The 17,859-nt window shown below is 39.4% G+C and overlaps 1 protein-coding gene across 4 annotated transcripts in view; it reads right to left on the reverse strand.

Moving 5' to 3' along the window:
• SUMF1 (sulfatase modifying factor 1) overlaps positions 1 to 17,859 on the reverse strand; it is a 108,362-nt gene that overhangs the window by 83,767 nt on the left and 6,736 nt on the right. For all 4 annotated transcript variants that reach the window (XM_033210501.1, XM_033210500.1, XM_033210502.1 and 1 more), the window contains exons 2-3: positions 9,961 to 10,134; positions 6,662 to 6,736 (exon numbers count right to left, since the gene is read on the reverse strand). In XM_033210501.1, the coding sequence (XP_033066392.1) occupies positions 6,662 to 6,736; positions 9,961 to 10,134 (249 nt within the window). The remainder of the gene's footprint in view (positions 1 to 6,661; positions 6,737 to 9,960; positions 10,135 to 17,859) is intronic.

Genomic DNA, 17,859 nt, shown 5'->3' on the forward strand with positions numbered 1-17,859 from the left:
AAGTAAGAGAAGAAGAAGCAGAACAACATCCTTATGAATAACAAATGCAGTCAGGAATACATGCTCATAAATAAATAAATAAATAAATAAATAACATGGTGTGGCGCAGTGGCTCATGCCTATAATCCTAGCACTTTGGGAAGCCAAGGCAGATGGATCACCTGAACTCAGGAGTTAGAGACCAGTCTGAGCAACATGACCAAACTCCGTCTCTATTAAAAAACACAAAAAATTAGCCAGGTGTGGTGGTGGGCCCCTGTAATCCCAGCTACTCAGGAGGCTGGGGTAGGAGAATTGCTTGAGCCCAGGAGGTGGAGGGTACAGTGAGCCAAGACTGCACACTGCACTCTAGCCTTGGTGACAGAGCCAGACTCTGTCTCAAAAAATAAAAATAAAAATAAAAATAAAAATAAAATGAGGTAAATGGCATAAAGAAAATGATACATGACAGAACAAAATAAATCAGACTCCACAAACTCAGATGAGGTAGTGAAGTCAAGTGGCAATTAGAAATAAAATAAAAAGTCATTTCAGAAATACACAGATAATTAAAAGACACAGAAGACAAAAAAGAAGAAAAAATTAAAATAAAAAGAAGAGGCCAGGCACAGTGGCCGATGCCTGTAATACCAGCATTTTGGGAGGCTGAGGTGGGAGGATTGCTTAAGCCCAGGAGTTTGAGACCAGCCTGGGCAACATAGTGAGACCTCATCTCTACTAAAAATCAAAACAATTAGCCAGGTATGGTGGCATGTGCCTGTTGTCCCCACTACTTGGGTGGCTGAGGTGGGAGGATCACTTCAGCCCAGGAAGTCAAGGCTGCAGTGAGCCAAGATCGTGCCACTGCACTCCAGCCAGTGTGACACAGCAAGACCCTGTCTCAAAAAAAAAAAAAAGAGAGATAAAAATGATTAAAAAGAAAGTGATAAACAATGAAAATGGGTAAAAAGAATTATGTAAAGAAAGATATGAGAAATTCCTAAAGAATAAAATAAAAGTAAGGACATGAAAAATCGTGGCCGGGCGCGGTGGCTCAAGCCTGTAATCCCAGCACTTTGGGAGGCCGAGACGGGCGGATCACGAGGTCAGGAGATCGAGACCATCCTGGCTAACACGGTGAAACCTCGTCTCTACTAAAAATACAAAAAACTAGCCGGGCGAGGTGGCGGGCGCCTGTAGTCCCAGCTACTCCGGAGGCTGAGGCAGGAGAATGGCGTAAAACCCGGGAGGCGGAGCTTGCAGTGAGCTGAGATCCGGCCACTGCACTCCAGCCCGGGCGAAAGAGCAAGACTCCGTCTCAAAAAAAAAAAAAAAAAAAAAAAAAGAAAAATGGTAAAAAGTATAATATAAAAATTTCCTGAAGTTTGAAAAAAAAAGTATGAAACTAGATATTGAAAGCTTCTACCCCATACCTGAGAATACTGACTCACAACATCCAACACCAACACACAGTCTAATGAAATCACTGGACACTAAAGAATGAGAAAAAAGAAAATCATTGGGTATTTAGGCAAAAACAACGAATTTTCAAGGGGAAAAAAATAGATTATCATCAGGCTTTTCAATAGCAATGATTCATTCCAAAAGAAAAAAAATACAGTATGTGAGCTACTCAAGAAAAATAAATGTGAACCAAAGATTTCATATCCAAAAAAGCTGACTTTAAAGTATAAAGAGCATTAACTGTTATTAACATGGAAAAACTCAGGGCATATTGTTCCCATGGCCACTTCCTGAAGAATCTAGTTGAGAATAAGCTTGATCAATTCCAATGACTACAGAGACATGATCACAGAGAGCATTAAACATGTAGTTACTTATAGAACTGAGATTAGTTGAGAGCTAAAATGGAAAGAGTACTCTCTATAATGGACATATGTTTCAATAATACAGAAATAGTACAATATTTTAAAACTAGGGGAGAAACAGCAAAAGCAGATATAAACTTTTCAGATTTTTAAAAACCTATTCTCAGTAATTACACTGGGGATGGTAGCATTAGTATTATTGAGACCATTATGTATATAATCTGGGATAAAATAAATGAGTGATTATGGACTAGTCTATCGTCCCCTGTGTCCTTGAAAACCAGGATTCCTGCTGTGGGAGAAAGGCGATAGATGTAATACAGAACAGGTTAAATTAAAAATCACAAAATGGAAGTATCAGTGTAAACTGATTTTGGCATTTTATCTCTGTCCACTGCAGTGGCCTAGAAACCTAATAGCAATGAGCACACCCAGGGCCTAGACAGGGTCCTCGAAATACTATTTCCTACTAAAAGATACTAGAGCTTCTTAAAGAAATGGCTTTAAGGGTGAGGGGTAGGGATGGAAGCAGATCTTGTCATTACAAAAAGCAAAGCTATGAAGCCAAGAAGCCATGAAGGACCACCAGGGTCACTGCTAGGACTCAGGACAGCTGCTTAAAGCTGGGGATGAGAATCGGTGATGACCGCAAATGGGCATGTGGTTTCTTTTAGGGCTGATAGATATGTTCTAAAATTTGATTGTGATGATATAGATAAATTTTTGATACAACCCCAAAATAAGTGAGTTGTATCAACAGTCAGCTTTCTAGTTGTGAAACTGTACTATATAAAAAATATGGAATTGTACACTTAGTATGTTGAAACTTATGGTATGTAAATTACATCTCAATAAAGCTGTTGGAAAAAAAGATATGCCCAAACCTTCAAAAGGGATCATGATTTCGGTGTAAAATAAAATAAAATAAAATATGTTTTGTTTTTCTTTCCCCAGAGACAGGGTCTCACTCTGTCAGCCAGCCTGGAGTGGTACTCCAGCCAGCCAGGAGTACCACAGCTTACTGAAACCTCGAACTCCTGGGCTCAAGTGATCCTCCCACCTCAGTCTCCTAAGTAGCTAGGACTATGGACACATGCTGCCATACCTGGCTAATTTTTTGTATTTTTTGTAGAGATGGGGTCTCTCTCTCTCTTGCCCAGGCTGGTCTTGAACTCCTGGCCTCAAGCAAACATCTGCTTCGGCTTCCCAAAATTTGACTGGGATTATGGGCATAAGCCACCATGCCTGGCCATAAAATATATTTAAATCCATGAGTTCATGAAGACTTTTTTAAATCCAGTGATTACACAAATCTACATTTGTGGTAAAATTGTACAGAACTAAATATATACACAGACACACAAATGAGTAATATAAAACGGCGAAATCAGACAAAAACAAGTGGGTCATATGAATGCTCAATTTTCCAGCTGTGAAACCGTACTATAGTTATATAAGATGGTACCATTGGAAGAAACTGGGTGAAAGGTACACCAGATCTCTCCATATTATTCCTTACAATGCATGAGAATATATAATTATCTGAAGATGAAATATTTAATCAAAAAATACTCTAATTGGTCACCTTTGAAGGACAGTAGGGAACCAAATCATTATCTTAAAAGCTAGTAAAGAATCAAGCATTTATCCTATCTTTCCTGTATGACCTGCAACAATAGTTAAGAAACAGTAGATGAACGGAACTATCTCTTTATGAAAGAATCACCATTAATAAATGAAAAAGATTAGATTATCACCATCTAATATGGTTTGGCTATGTCCCCATCCAAATCTCATCTTGAATTATAGCTCCCACAATCGCCAACTGTCATGGGAGGGACTCAGTGGGAGGTAACTGAATCATGGGAGCAGGTTTTCCTGTGCTGTTCTGATGATAGTGAATAAGTCTCATGAGATCTGATGGTTTTATAAACGGTAGTTACCCTGCACACACTCTCTTGCCTGCCACCATGTAAAACATGCCTTTGCTCCTCCTTCACCTTCAGCCATGATTATGAGGCCTCCCCAGTCATGTGGAACTGTGAGTCCATTAAACCTCTTTTTCTTTATAAATTACCTATTCTTGGGTATGTCTTTATTAGCAGCACGAGAAGAGAGTAATACACCATCATATGGCCTGCAATGGATTAATGGATTAGACACTAAGCATCAACAGCCGCTAACATCCTAAAAAGAAGCAGCACCAGACATCAGGTGCCTCATGGGGAAAGAACCCACCAATTATCTGATGTCTTACTGTGGGGTTCATACCTGAGTCTGATGACACTTGGGGATCCAGCTACCAATTTGCAGGAAATACAGAGGTCAGAGAGAACAGGTGAACAGCACCAGGACAGGGCATTCAGCAAAATCCAGACTGTAGGAAAGTCTCAAGGCTAAATGTCCTAGATTATTCAACAGATAAATCACTGGAGGAAAAACTAGGGGGTAAGGGGAAGCAACGCAATGAAAGGGAAACCTGTAGATTAGAAGAGTCTTAAAAGACTCAAATTTCCTTTAAATTGGCAAGATTAAACTTGAGATGTACACCTGGATAATAATATTATAAAGAAATGCAAACAAGTGTCTACTTTGAGAAGCAGGGGAGTGGCTACTTTAAGGACAGAGAGGGGTGATGATTAGGATGTGGCACCTGGATGGGGCTGCTAGGGCAGGCAGAAAAATTCTAATTCTGGACCTAAGGTGAACCAGGTGTGTTCACCTTAGGATAACTCAGTAAGCTGTACATTTGTGTTGTGTTATTTTCTGTATTTGTCTAATTTTACAAAAAAAAAAAAGGTTTTTTTTAAAAAAGGAGAATTTATCTCACTTTTATAACCTGTCATAAATAGAATGCAACACTTAAAATAATTACATGAAAATAATATTATTAACTAGCTGCGGTAGCCTGAGGACACTTCCAAGGCCTTTTCTATGTTAAAATGGAGAATAACAAGTGTAGTCAAGTGTTAAGGATATGCTAGCACTCAAGAGTCTTTCTTTTTAACTTAATGAAGTCTTGAAAGACACCTAAAAGGAAAGCGCTTTCTCACTATGTGATTCAGGGAGATCGGAGGCTTGCCTATCTACCACTCAAAATCATCTTCCCTACTGCTTAAATTTACTTCATAGGCCAGCTCACATTTTACTCTTTTGGAGACACTGAGTTACAAAAAAAAAAGGTCTGGTGCAGTGAATGAAGGTAAGTCAGGCCTTATGAGGAGGATGAAAAAAACAAAAACTTTGCTCTCCCTGATCATCAACAGATTTATGTTACTCGTTCAGCCCTTTCTAAATAAGCTTAAAAGGTTTGCTTTTCCATTATGAGCATTTAAGCAAGTGACTGACACTACAACCCAATGAGAGCCGCTTGTCCTCATCCTAATTACAAGCACACACACTTCACCATGTACTCAACAGGCACCTTCAGAGCCTAGCAATGACCCACCTCTGTCTTCACACCTAATGTGTTCTCAAGTGACAAGAGACCCTGTGTCTGAAAACCCAAATTACAAATATAAGCACAAACGCCCTCCCTCACCTGAACTCGGTATCTTAAAATGAGGCCCCCTGTCCCAAGTTGCTGGCTCATCAACACTAGCCTAAACTGACCTCAAAGTCCTTTAAAAAAAAGGTGGGGTGGGGGGGGTATCAGATAACATATTAGACTTATAAACTTGTAAGGAGCAAAGAAAGCTGTGAATTCGAATGGAACTCAATCACACTTTTCAAACATTTATCTAAAACACATATTAAAAAGTGGCTTGATTCACCTATATATGATCTGAAAACAAGTCTTGTTTTACCTCATCGTTTCCCCCAAGTTTTTCTACATTAGTTTTCAGAGAAAGAAAACATAAGCCAGGACAGTTTAATTTTTCTTGCACTGCTGCTCACAAGAGAGGACAGAGTGAGGCCCAACCATAAAGATGAAGTGCAGACAGGAACTAAAAGGCAATTTGGATTAAAAAGGAAGATAAGGGTTGGATTCCTTTGTCTTCAATGCCTCTAGCTTCATCAGCTTCCCTTGAGTGGGCAGACCCCCGTTTCCTTCCCTCTCTCACCATCTCCTATCTCTTTTGCATTCTCTACCCTCTTTGTTTTGTGAACCCTCAACTTCCCAGCTTACCCTCACTCCATCCCTTGTTCTTATATTTTCAAGAGACATGTAAGCAAGCAAATACTCAAACATACAAAAACCTGCTAAAATGTCTGGAACAAGAATCCCAAGTTCCACTCATCACAAAGGTGCTTGTGGAAGTCTACTCCACTATTTGTTTCCACGATGTCTGAGAAAAACACACCTCATCTGCATCCCCTGGATCCTCCATATGAGAGGGTATACCCTGCGTGTAAGAACCAGTTCACCACCTCCATTTTTTAATGAATATTCAGAACAAAAGGCTCCTTTCTTGAATGCTACTCTGATCCCATGAATTCAAAAATGTTTAAGGAAGCTCTGTCTCCACACCAGCACCTGAGGAGATGGAGACTTTAAGAATAGAATTTTAAAATGTTCTCATTGAGCCCTCCATTCTAGAAATGGCTATAAGTAAATGAAACTCAGAAGTGTCTGGAGCCTACTGAGTTCTACCTAGCAACACAGTGTGTTCCTTGGCACATGAGACAGAAGCTCAAGGCAGACCCAGCACTTCCTCAGATAACATCTTGTCCCATTTTCCTTAAGATAAGGCATCCTGGTCCATGGGCCTATTATTTAGGGTCAGGCCTCAGCAGGAGAATGGTTAGGTATCAGGGGGAGAGGGGGTTGACATATGTGTTTTGGATTTTTCACCCAAACCCTTTTCAATGAGCCTTAGAGAAATACAGGAGCCTATTGAAACATTACTTACTGCCTGTTGAATATTGGTCTTCACTTGCTCACTCAACATGCCTTCAAAGACAAAGGAGTCGCCAAACTTCTCAGCCTGTAAGGAAGGTAGGAAATAAAAATCCAGAAAAGGTTGTGGTAATGTGTTTCATGTGTGCCATTTTCTCTCCACACTATTAAAGTTATTCCTCTTGTCTGGTTGAACTTGGGTCTTTCTTATGACTTCCCAGGGGACTCAGAAATGACCTACAAGTCTCTGGCTTCCTCTTAAAACAAGTTAATGTCACTTACCGAGACCATTTTCATTTAAGACTCACTTAGCTGATAAGAATGCAGACTGAACAAGATTAGTTTTTGAGAACATGACTGTTCCTGAAGGAAATACATTTCCCCAAGTATTACAAATGACTCTGGGAAATAGTATTCTGTACATGTGAGATTACATAATCAAGCTTTGTCCTTTGTCCTGAATCGAGCTAAATGAATAAAATGGCACTGTTTGCTCATATTCTGACACATTCTAGCTCCACTAAGGGGTCAAATGTGCTTACAAATCTCAACTGGTCAATTCAAGCACCAAATGGAAATGTGTATTTTAACGATTTTATTTAACATTAGTGTCTCAAGTCTTCATCCACCTGATTATTTTTGTTGTATGTAACCCTATTCTGAAAATTAGGTCATTTGTCCCTTGGTAACCATGACTCTCCTCCTACATTTCTGAGTGTTCTTATTCATCTCCTAAAATATGTGGGCTCTTGTTTCAGCCACTGAAACACTGTTGCTCCCCAGAGCTCTGCCCTTGGCTCTCTGCACTTCTACTATACCAGTGGCTCTCAGGCTTTGTACAATTGAGATTATGTAATCAGGTGGTTAAAACTATATACTGCTGCTCCCCAACCCCAGAGATTCTGATTCTGGGGCTCTAGGGTGAGGTCAAGGAGTCTGTATGTGTAAATAGTACATAGCTAGTCATTCTAACACAGGTAGCTCAAGAGATACACTTTGAGATACACTGATCGATGCTTGTTGACGGACAACTTCTTTCAATCTCATCAAATTAACTATAGCCAGTACTCCAAATGACTCTCAAATCTCTACCTCTAGTTCTGTCCTGTTCTTACTAGATGAAATTAACTGAATACCGGATCTTATATTGCAGATCTTACAAGCACCTCCAACTCCTTTTCCGGAGGTGAGGCTACCATCTCTTCTTCACCCCAGTCTTCTTCCTGCATTCGTTTGTGACACTGCCATGACTAACTACCTAAGCCATTTATTTATTCAACAAATGTGTACTAAACACCTACCATGTGCCTAGTTTGGGGCTAAATTAGGGAATATAAGGTCAATATCAGATAGCCATGGTCCCTATCCTTATTGTGCTTAAGTGTGGGAGCACAGAAAAAATCAAGCAAACAAAGAATGGAAGAAAATAATTATAACTTTACTTCACTTTGTAAGGTAAAGAGTGTCATGAAAAACGTTCTTGAGAAAGTGACACTTAAGCTGAGACGACTCAAGAATGAGAAGGAGCCAGTCATGCATAAGGGGCATAAGCAAGAGAACTGTGAATTCCAAGCAGAGAGAAAATACGGACCAAGCTCAAGGTGGGAAAGAATGTTGAGTTTTCAAGGAATAGAAACAAAACCAGCAGGGCTAGAACACAGTACACAAGAGGAGCATGATATAAAGTGAAGCTGGAGAGATGGGAAAAGAAGTCTATAGAGTGCCATTAAAAAAATAGAGCATTTGGTCCAAGGCAGTTCTTGGTCCTTTTTGAGCTCCTTGGCAGTATGGTGAAGCTTAAGAACCCCCTTCTCAGAATAAAACATTTAAATGCATAAAATAAAATCAATAGTATTATGAAGAAAAGTCATTATATCAAAATATTAATAAACAAATTAGTGCTATAGTATTAAATATGCTCTTCATTAATATATTAAATAAGATCTAGTGGCAGGTCTCATAATTACCATATTTCAAAGTGGGGATGAATGTAGACAATATTTCAAGATCTCTGCAACAACAAAAATATGATTAAAAATGTCTGTGATTTCTACTGGTAACAAAGGCAGAGGTACTGTTACTACTGCTGTGGTTTGTTGTTTGCATCATAATTGAAGGAAATACTACATTTGGGCTCGAGGGTAGTAAATAACCAGATGTATTAGATTAGTGCAAAAGTAATCACGGTCTTTGCCATTAAAAGTAATGACAAAAACCGTAATTACTTTTGTACCAACTTATAACTTTTCCCCATCTATGTTTTTAGATGCCCTAAGTTCTGCTTATTCTATCTAATCTTCATGGAGAACCCTGGTTCTTTAGAAGTCTTCTAACTTAAGTAAACTAATGAGGAACCTGAGCTGAGAGTATCCTGTGAAACCAAAAGGAAAAGGACTTCTGCTTACTATAAATGTGTACAAAAAAGGTTTCTAACCACTTTGTATATTTGAAGAAATTCCAAAGAAATGTGACAATGCAAAACCAAATTTGAAAGTTGTTTTACTTTAAACATTCACTCTCAAATTATTCATTTAATAATAATTTACAAAAAGACATTTGGGGCCTTAAAGAAAAAAAAAAGGAACAGGGACTCCACGAACTGAAGACAAGAGTAAAGTTTTTTTGTGAGAGAAAACTGGAAAGCAAATAAAATAAGTGTATTTCAGAAACTGACATAAACATTTATAGGCTAGAAAGCCTTCCTCTTCCTATTCCCATTTAGGACAACATCCACTTTCAGAACCTTGCTTTGTGATTCAGTGACCACCAGATAATGTTTGGAACTGCCACAGCACAGTGTGTGTGAGTTGTCAAGGTGTTGGAATAAAGCCACAAAAATGAAAAACTGCACTTCTGCATTTATCACTTAAAAAATATGAGATGCTTCTGGAAAAATCAAACTGCGATTTACTGAGAAGAAAAGTGGTCTTACTTTGCATGCCATCTGTTATCTCAAAAAGCGTTAGTGGTCAGTGGTATTCTCTGACACATTAAGCATTAACACAATATAGCATAATAGTTACAGCACAGGTTCTGAGGTCACACTGGCCAGGCTGGAATCCCACCTCTACCACCAACTAGCTGTGTGATGTGGGGCAAATCACTTTTCTAATCCTCAGTATGTCACCTGAAAACTAACCTGCCTCATAGGGTTGTTGTGAGAAATTAAGATGAAATATATACAATAAAATGCTTCACACAGTTCTACCACAGAATGTGGTAAAAGTGGTCAGTCAATCTTAGCTGCTATTAAAGCATTCTTAAAAGTTTTAGAAAAGAACAAGTTCTCCCTCCTTTCCCCAATCCCATTACCTCTGTCAAATAGCCAGTTGAGTTCACAAACTTCTCAAATTCAGCATTACTGACTTCATAGGCATCCATGTAAAAGGCATCAATAGTAACTCTCCTCGCAGGTGCCTCCCCATCCTGCTTTATCTGAGGATCATCTGTGCCCATGGTAAATACTCCGGCAGGGATGGGGACCATCTACAATGAAAGGTGAAACACAGGAAGTCATGTATCACAACCAAGGTGTACCTGTGTAGGGGTAAAGTTCCTAGCACCCAGTAAGCACTCAATAGTTAGTAAATCTTCACCACAGTAATAACTGTAAAATTAGGAAAAATCTCTCTATACCCCAAAGAAGGTGAATCACAAGTCTCTCAAAAAGAAGTGAAAATTCTTTAGGAAAGTAATCTCCTTAATCAAACCTCTACTGATACAAATCTATACCTGTACTGGAAACAGGTCTGGAAACAGGTCTGGAATAACAGTCACCAAGCCGCTAATGGCTGGAATGCAGACGTAGGGAGAATATTCAACTTTCCTTTTCTTTTGAGACAGGTTCTCACTCTTTTGACCAGGCTGGGGTACAGTGGCATGATCACGGCTAACTACAGCATTGACTATTGACTTCCCAGACTCAAGAGATCTCCCCACCTCAGTCTCCCAAATAGCTGGAGTACAGACATGTGCCACCATGACCAGCTAATTTTTTTTTTTTTTTTTTTTTTTTTTGAGATGGAGTCTTGCTCTGTCGCCCAGGCTGGAGTGCAGTGGCATGATCATGGCTCACTGCAACCTCCACCTCCTGGGTCCAAGCGATTCTCCTGCCTCAGCCTCCTGAGTAGCTGGGATTACAGGCGCCCACCATCATGCCCAGCTAATTTTTGTATTTTTAGTAGAGACAAGGTTTCACCAAGTTGGCCAGGCTGGTCTTGAACTCCTGACCTCAGGTGATCCACCTGCCTCGGCCTCCCAAAGTGCTACGATTACAGGTGTGAGCCACTGCGCCCGATCTAGCTAATTTTTCTTTAAGCCATGGGGTCTCACTATGTTGCCAAGGTTGGTCTCCAACTCCTGGGCTCAAGTGATCCTCCCACCTCGGCCTTCCAAACTGCTGGGATTATGAGCCATCATACCCAGCCCCACTTTTTTCTTTATACATATTTTATTTGCATATGCTTTTGTTTCTTTTGAATTATTTTTAAAAGCACATGTAAAAATACAATCTCTATCTTTAAATAACCACTGCATGAATTTTGGCCTTCAACAATCATGAAAAAGGCTTATCTCACTAAAATAGAAAGTTTTAAAGTTTACTAAGGGGCTATGTGTTGTATAATTCCTTATAAAAAACCTAATTGCAATTACTTTGTTCCTATCTACCTTCCCACATGAACTCTAAACTCCAAGAAGACAGCAACTGGGGCTGCCTTATTCACAGCTCTATTCCCAACACTGAGCACAGGGTCTGAGGATCACACTGAAAATGTTCAGTTAAAAAATGCAGGTCCATGCTCAACATCATGAGTCATTAGGGAAATGCAAATCAAAACTATAATGAGGTTCCACTTCATGATCACTAGCATGGCCATAACAAAAAAGACACAATAACAAGTGTTGATGAGGATGTGAAGAAATTGGAACCCTCATATATAGCTGGTAGGAATGTAAAATAGTTCAGCTGCTTTGGAAAACAGTCTGGCAGTTTCTCAAAAAGCTAAACAAAGAGTTATATGACCCTGCAGTTCTCCTAGGTATATACCCAAGAGAAATAAAAACATATGTCCATGCAAAAACTTGTACAAAAACATTCATAGCAGCATTATTCATAATAGTCAAAAAGCAGAAACAATCCAAATGTCTATCAACTGATGAATAAGTAAACAAAATATGGTATATCTATAAAATGGAATAATTCAGACATAAAAAGAAATAAGTACTAGTTCATGCTACAATATGAGTGAACCTTGAAAATACTATACTAAGTGAAAGAATCCAATCACAAAGGGCCACATATTGTATGAATCTATTCATATGAAATGTCCAGAATAGACAAATCCAAAGAGACACAAAGTAGATTAGTGGTTGCTAGAGGGAGGCAGGAATGGGGAATGATTGCTAATGGGCATAGGGTTTCTTCTTGAGATGATGAAGTCTTCTGGAATTAGGCAGTGATAGTTGTAACACCTCATAACTATACTAAAAAACACTAAATTGTACATGTTAAAAGAGTGTATTGTATGCTATATGAATTCTATTTCAAGTTTTTTCAAAAACCACAGGCCTTCAACCATACTATCTGTCAGAAATACACTCTTAACAGACATAATGTCTTATTTTCAAATCATTTGAGTGAGTCAATTAATAGACTCCACAGCAGCTTAGGAACTGTCAAGTCCCTCATCTATAAACAAGGGTTCAATATTACAGAATAAAATGGATCATAAGAAACTACTTATAAACAATTATATATCTACAAATTTGATAACCTTGAAAAAAAAATGGATAAATTCCTAGAAACATAAAGCCTATCAAGACCAAATCAAGAAGAAGTAGAAAATCTGAACAGACTGATAACAAATAAGGAAACTGAATAAATAATTTTAAAAATTGGCCAGGCACAGTGGCTCACGCCTGTAATCCCAGGACTTTGGGAGGCTGAAGCAGGTGGATCACCTGAGGTCAAGAGTTTGAGGCCAGCCTGGCCAACATGGCGAAAGCCTGTCTCAACTAAAAATACAAAAAATTAGCCAGGTGTGGTGACACACGCCTGGAATCCCAGCTACTTGGGAGGCTGAGGCAGGAGAATCACTGGAACCCAGGAGGCGGAGGTTGCAGTGAGCCGAGATTGCACCACTGTACTCCAGCCTGGTGACAAAGTGAGACTCCATCTCAAGTAATAATAATAATAATAATAATAGTAATTTTCCATCAAGAAAAGCCCAGAACCAGATGGCTTCATGGCAGAATTCTAACTTAAAGAAGAACTAATACCAATCCTTCTCAAATTCTTCCAAAAAATTGAAGAAGAGGAAACACTTCCAAACTCATTTTATGATACCAGCATTACACTGATACCAAAGCCAGACAAGAATATATAGAAGAAAAAATATATATATATACAGGCCAATATCCCTAATGAACATAGATGCAAACATTCTAACAAAATACTAGCAAAGTGAATTCAACAGCACTTTAAAGGGATCATACGCCAAAATTAAGTGGGGTTTATCCCTAGGATCAAAGGATGGTTCAACCTATGCAAACCTACACATGTGATATGCCATGTTAGCAGAATGAAGGGCAAAACCAAAGGTTCACCTCAATATATGCAGAAAGACATTGGCAAAATTCAACATCTTTTCACGATAAAAATTCTTGACAAGTTAGGCACTGAAGGAATGTACCTTAATATAAGCCATATATGAAAAGCCCACAGCTAACACTATACTCAATGGGGAAAAATTGAAAGCTTTTCCTCTTAGATTCAGAAATAGCCAAGGATGCATACTCTTGCCACTTCTATTACATATAATACTGGAAGTCCTAGACAGAGCAATCAGGCAAGATAAAGAAAGAAACAGCATCCAAACTGGAAACAAAGACGTTATATTGTCCCTGACTGTAGATGCCATGATTGATTTTTTTTGAGATGGAGTCTCACTCTGTCTCCTAGGCTGGAGTGCAGTGGCGCGATCTCGGCTCACCGCAAGCTCCGCCTCCTAGGCTCATGCCATTCTCCTGCCTCAGCCTCCCAAGTAGCTAGGACTACAGGCACCTGCCACCACGCCCAGCTAATCTTTTTATTTTTTTATTTTTTGTATTTTTAGTAGAGATGGGGTTTCACTGTGTTAGCCAGGATAGTCTCCATCTCCTGACCTCGTGATCCGCCCGCCTGGGCCTCCCAAAGTGCTGGGATTACAGGCGTGAGCCACCGTGCCTAGCCAGCATGCTCTTATATACAGAAACCTAATGGCTCCACCAAAAAACTGTCAGAACTGATATATGAATTCAGCAAAGTTGCAGGACACAAAAATCAATATGTAAAAATCTGCAGCATTTCTTTTTTTTTCTTTTTTTTTTTTTTTTTGAGACTGTGTCTCTCTCCGTTGGCCAGGCTTGAGTGCAATGGCCTGACCTCAGCTCATTGTAACCTCCACCTCCCGGATTCAAGTGATTCTCCTGCCTCAGCCTCCCGAGTAGCTGGGATTACAGGTGCCTGCCACCACGCCCAGCTAATTTTTGTATTTTTTGTAGAGACGGGTTTCACCAAGTTGGCCAGGCTGGTTTTGAACTCCTGACCTCAGGCGATCCACCCGCCTCGGCCTCCCAAAGTGCTGGGATTACAGGCATGAGCCACCGTGCTCAGCCAGCATTTCTCTAAACTAATGATGAACTATCTGAAAAAGATATTAAGAAATTAATCCCAGGCTGGGCGAGGTGGCTCACGCCTGTAATCCCAGCACTTTGGGAGGCCGAGGCAGGCTGACCACCTGAGGTCAGGAGTTCGAGACCAGTCTGACCAAAGTGGAGAAACCCCGTCTCTACTAAAAATACAAAATTAGCTGGGCATGGTGGTGCATGCCTGTAATCCCAGCTACTTGGGAAGCTGAGGCAGGAGAATTGCTTGAACCCGGGAGGCGAAGTTTACAGTGAACCAAGATCCTGCCAATGCACTCCAGCCTGGGCAACAAGAGTGAAACTCCGTCTCAAAAAAAAGAAAAAAGAAAAAGAAATTAATCCCATTCACAGTAGCATCAAAAAAAAAAAAAGACACTTACGAGTAAATTTAACCAAAGAAGTAAAAGACCTATATACTGTAAATTATAAAACATTGATGAAAAAAAGTATAAAAAGACAAACAAATGGAAAGGCATCCTATGTTCATGGATTAAATGAATTAATAGTAAAATGTCCATAGTACCCAAAGCAATCCACAGATTCAATGTAATTCCTATCAAAATTCCAATGTCACTTTTCAAGGAAATAGGAAAAAAAAATCCTAAAATTTGCACAGACCCACAAAAGACCCCAAAGAGCCAAAGCAATTTTGAACAAGAAGAACAAAGGTGGAGTTCCACACTAGCTGACTTCAAAATAAATACAAACCTAATCAAATGGCATGGTACTGGCATAAAAGCTAACACAAAAACCAATGGAACAGGATAGAGAGCCCAGAAATAAACTCATGCATTTACCATCAATTGATTTTCAACAAAGGCACCAAGAACACACAATGGAGAAAGGACAATCTTTCAATAAATAGTATTAGGAAAACTGAATATCCACATGTAGAAGAATGAAATTAGACCCTTATCTCATAGCATATACAAAAATCAACTCAAACTATATTAAAGACTTAAATGTACGGTCTGAAACTGTAAAACTACTAGAAGAAAACATTGGGAAAAGAAGCTCCATGAGGCAGGCCTGGCAAAGACTTATCGGACCTGACCCCGAAAGCATAGGCAACAAAAGCAAAAATAAATAAATCGGATTGCATCAAACCAAAAGGGGAAAGGAAACAACAGAGTGAAGAGATATCCCAGAATGAGTGAAAATCTTTGCAAACCATGCATCTTATATGGAGTTAATATTCAAAATACATAAGGAATTCAACTAAATAGCAAGAAAACAAAGAACTCAATTTAAAAATGAGCAAAGGACCCGAAGAGACATTGCTCAAAAGACATACAAATGGCTAACAAATATAAGAAAAAACGTTCATCACAACTAATCAACAGGAAAACACAAATTAAAACTACAATGGGCTATCTCCTCACACCTGTTAGAATGTCTATCATCAAAAAAATGAAAGATGACAAGTGTTGGAGAAGGTGTAGAGAAAAAGGAACCCTTGTGCAGTTGGTGCGAATGTAAATACAGTGATTATGGAAAACAATATGGAGGTTCCTCAGAAATTTGCAAACAGAATTACCATATGATTCAGGTATCCCACTTCTGGGTATATGGCCAAAGGAAATAAAACGAGTATGCTCAAAAAATATCTACAATCCCATATTCATGGCAGCATTATTCACAATAGCTAAGATACAGAAGCAACCTAGGTGTCCCTTATCAGATAAATTGATAAAGAAAATGATATATATATATGCATATACATATATTTTATTTATACATTTTAGCCTTAAAAAGAAGAAAACTCGGCCAGGTGCGGTGGCTCACGCCTGTAATCTCAGCACTTTGGGAGGCCAAGGCAGTTGGATCACGAGGTCAGAAGATCGAGACCATCCTGGCTAACATGGTGAAACCCCATCTCCGCTAAAAATACAAAACTTAGCCGGGCATGGTGGCGGGCAGCTGTAATCCCAGCTACTCAGGAGGCTGAGGCAGGAGAATGGCGTGCACCCCACCCAGGAGGCAGAGCTTGCAGTGAGCAGAGATTGCGCCACTGCACTCCAGCCTGGGTAACAGAGCGAGACTCGGTCTCAAAAAAAAAAAAAGAAGAAAACTCTGCCATTTATGACAGCATGGATGAACCTAGCGAACGGTATGCTATGTGAAATGCGCCAAGCACAAAATGACACATACCTATGATGATCTCACTCAAATGTGGAATCTAAAAAAGTTGAACTAATTGAAGTAGAGTGGTGGTTATCAGAGGCTAGGGGAGTGGGGAAGATGGGAAAAAGAAAGATGTTGATCAAACAGTACAAAATTTCAGTTAGATAGAAGAAATAAGCTTTAGTGATGTATTGCACAGAGTGGTGACTATAATAAATAATGCATGATATATTTCACAATTATTAAAAAATAGATTTTTTTTTTTTTTTGAGACGGAGTCTCACTCTGTCGCCCAGGCTGGAGTGCAGTGGCCGGATCTCAGCTCACTGCAAGCTCCGCCTCTCGGGTTCACGCCATTCTCCTGCCTCAGCCTCCCGAGTAGCTGGGACTGCAGGCGCCCGCCATCTCGCCCGGCTAGTTTTTTTTGTTGTTTTTTGTTTGTTTGTTTGTTTGTATTTTTAGTAGAGACGGGGTTTCACCGTGTTAGCCAGGATGGTCTGGATCTCCTGACCTCGTGATCCGCCCGTCTCGGCCTCCCAAAGTGCTGGGATTACAGGCTTGAGCCACCGCGCCCAGCCAAAAAATAGATTTTAAATGTTTTCACCACACACAAAAAATATAAGTATGTGAGCTGATGGATTTGTTAATTAGCTTGACTCATTCCACAATGTAAACATATACCAAAACATCACAATGTACCCCACAAATTATTATATAATTATTTGTCAATTAAAAATAAAATTTTAAAAAACAAGGGCTCAAATTAGAAAAGGAAAAAAAGAAGTCAAGGAGAGACGACTAGTTGGAAAAAAAGAGTTGCTTAGCAATAAGGGCAGAAGCATTAGAAAAATAACATCAGAAGAAACAAATTAGGAATCCACAATCATTGATTCTACTTTCTATTTCTACTGACTTTCCTTGTTAGTGGTTGCTTTGATTCTATGCATGCATTTCCCAATAAAAATGGTGCTGTTTTCATCTATGATAAATTAGTAATAAATGTGTTTTTGTTTGTCCAATGTATTACTGCTATCCCTAGAAATCAACCTTGACTACTCGCCTCCCCTACTCCCAACATTACACAGGCCACCTAGTCTCACTCGATCTCCTAAATATGTATCTCTCTAATCTCTCCCTCTTTTCTATCCCCAGATAACTGCAGAAGTCTTGTAATTCTGAAGACAGGGTGTTCCTGTCTTCAGTCCCCTTTCACATCTCCACTTGCTTCCAAGTCATCTATTCTGTGTTTTCATCTTCCCTAGAACCTAGGCTCTTTGGGGACCAGAAATGAATGTTTCATTTCTATATCCCCAGTGCCTAGCATGGTACAGGGTCCGCAGTAGACACAAAAAATCTTTACTAGTTGAATGAGGTCATGACTGTAATCAGGAATTTATCATT

The sequence above is a fragment of the Trachypithecus francoisi genome, unplaced genomic scaffold, assembly GCF_009764315.1.
Source record: "Trachypithecus francoisi isolate TF-2019V2 unplaced genomic scaffold, Tfra_2.0 Lachesis_group0, whole genome shotgun sequence".
Lineage (NCBI taxonomy): Eukaryota > Metazoa > Chordata > Mammalia > Primates > Cercopithecidae > Trachypithecus > Trachypithecus francoisi.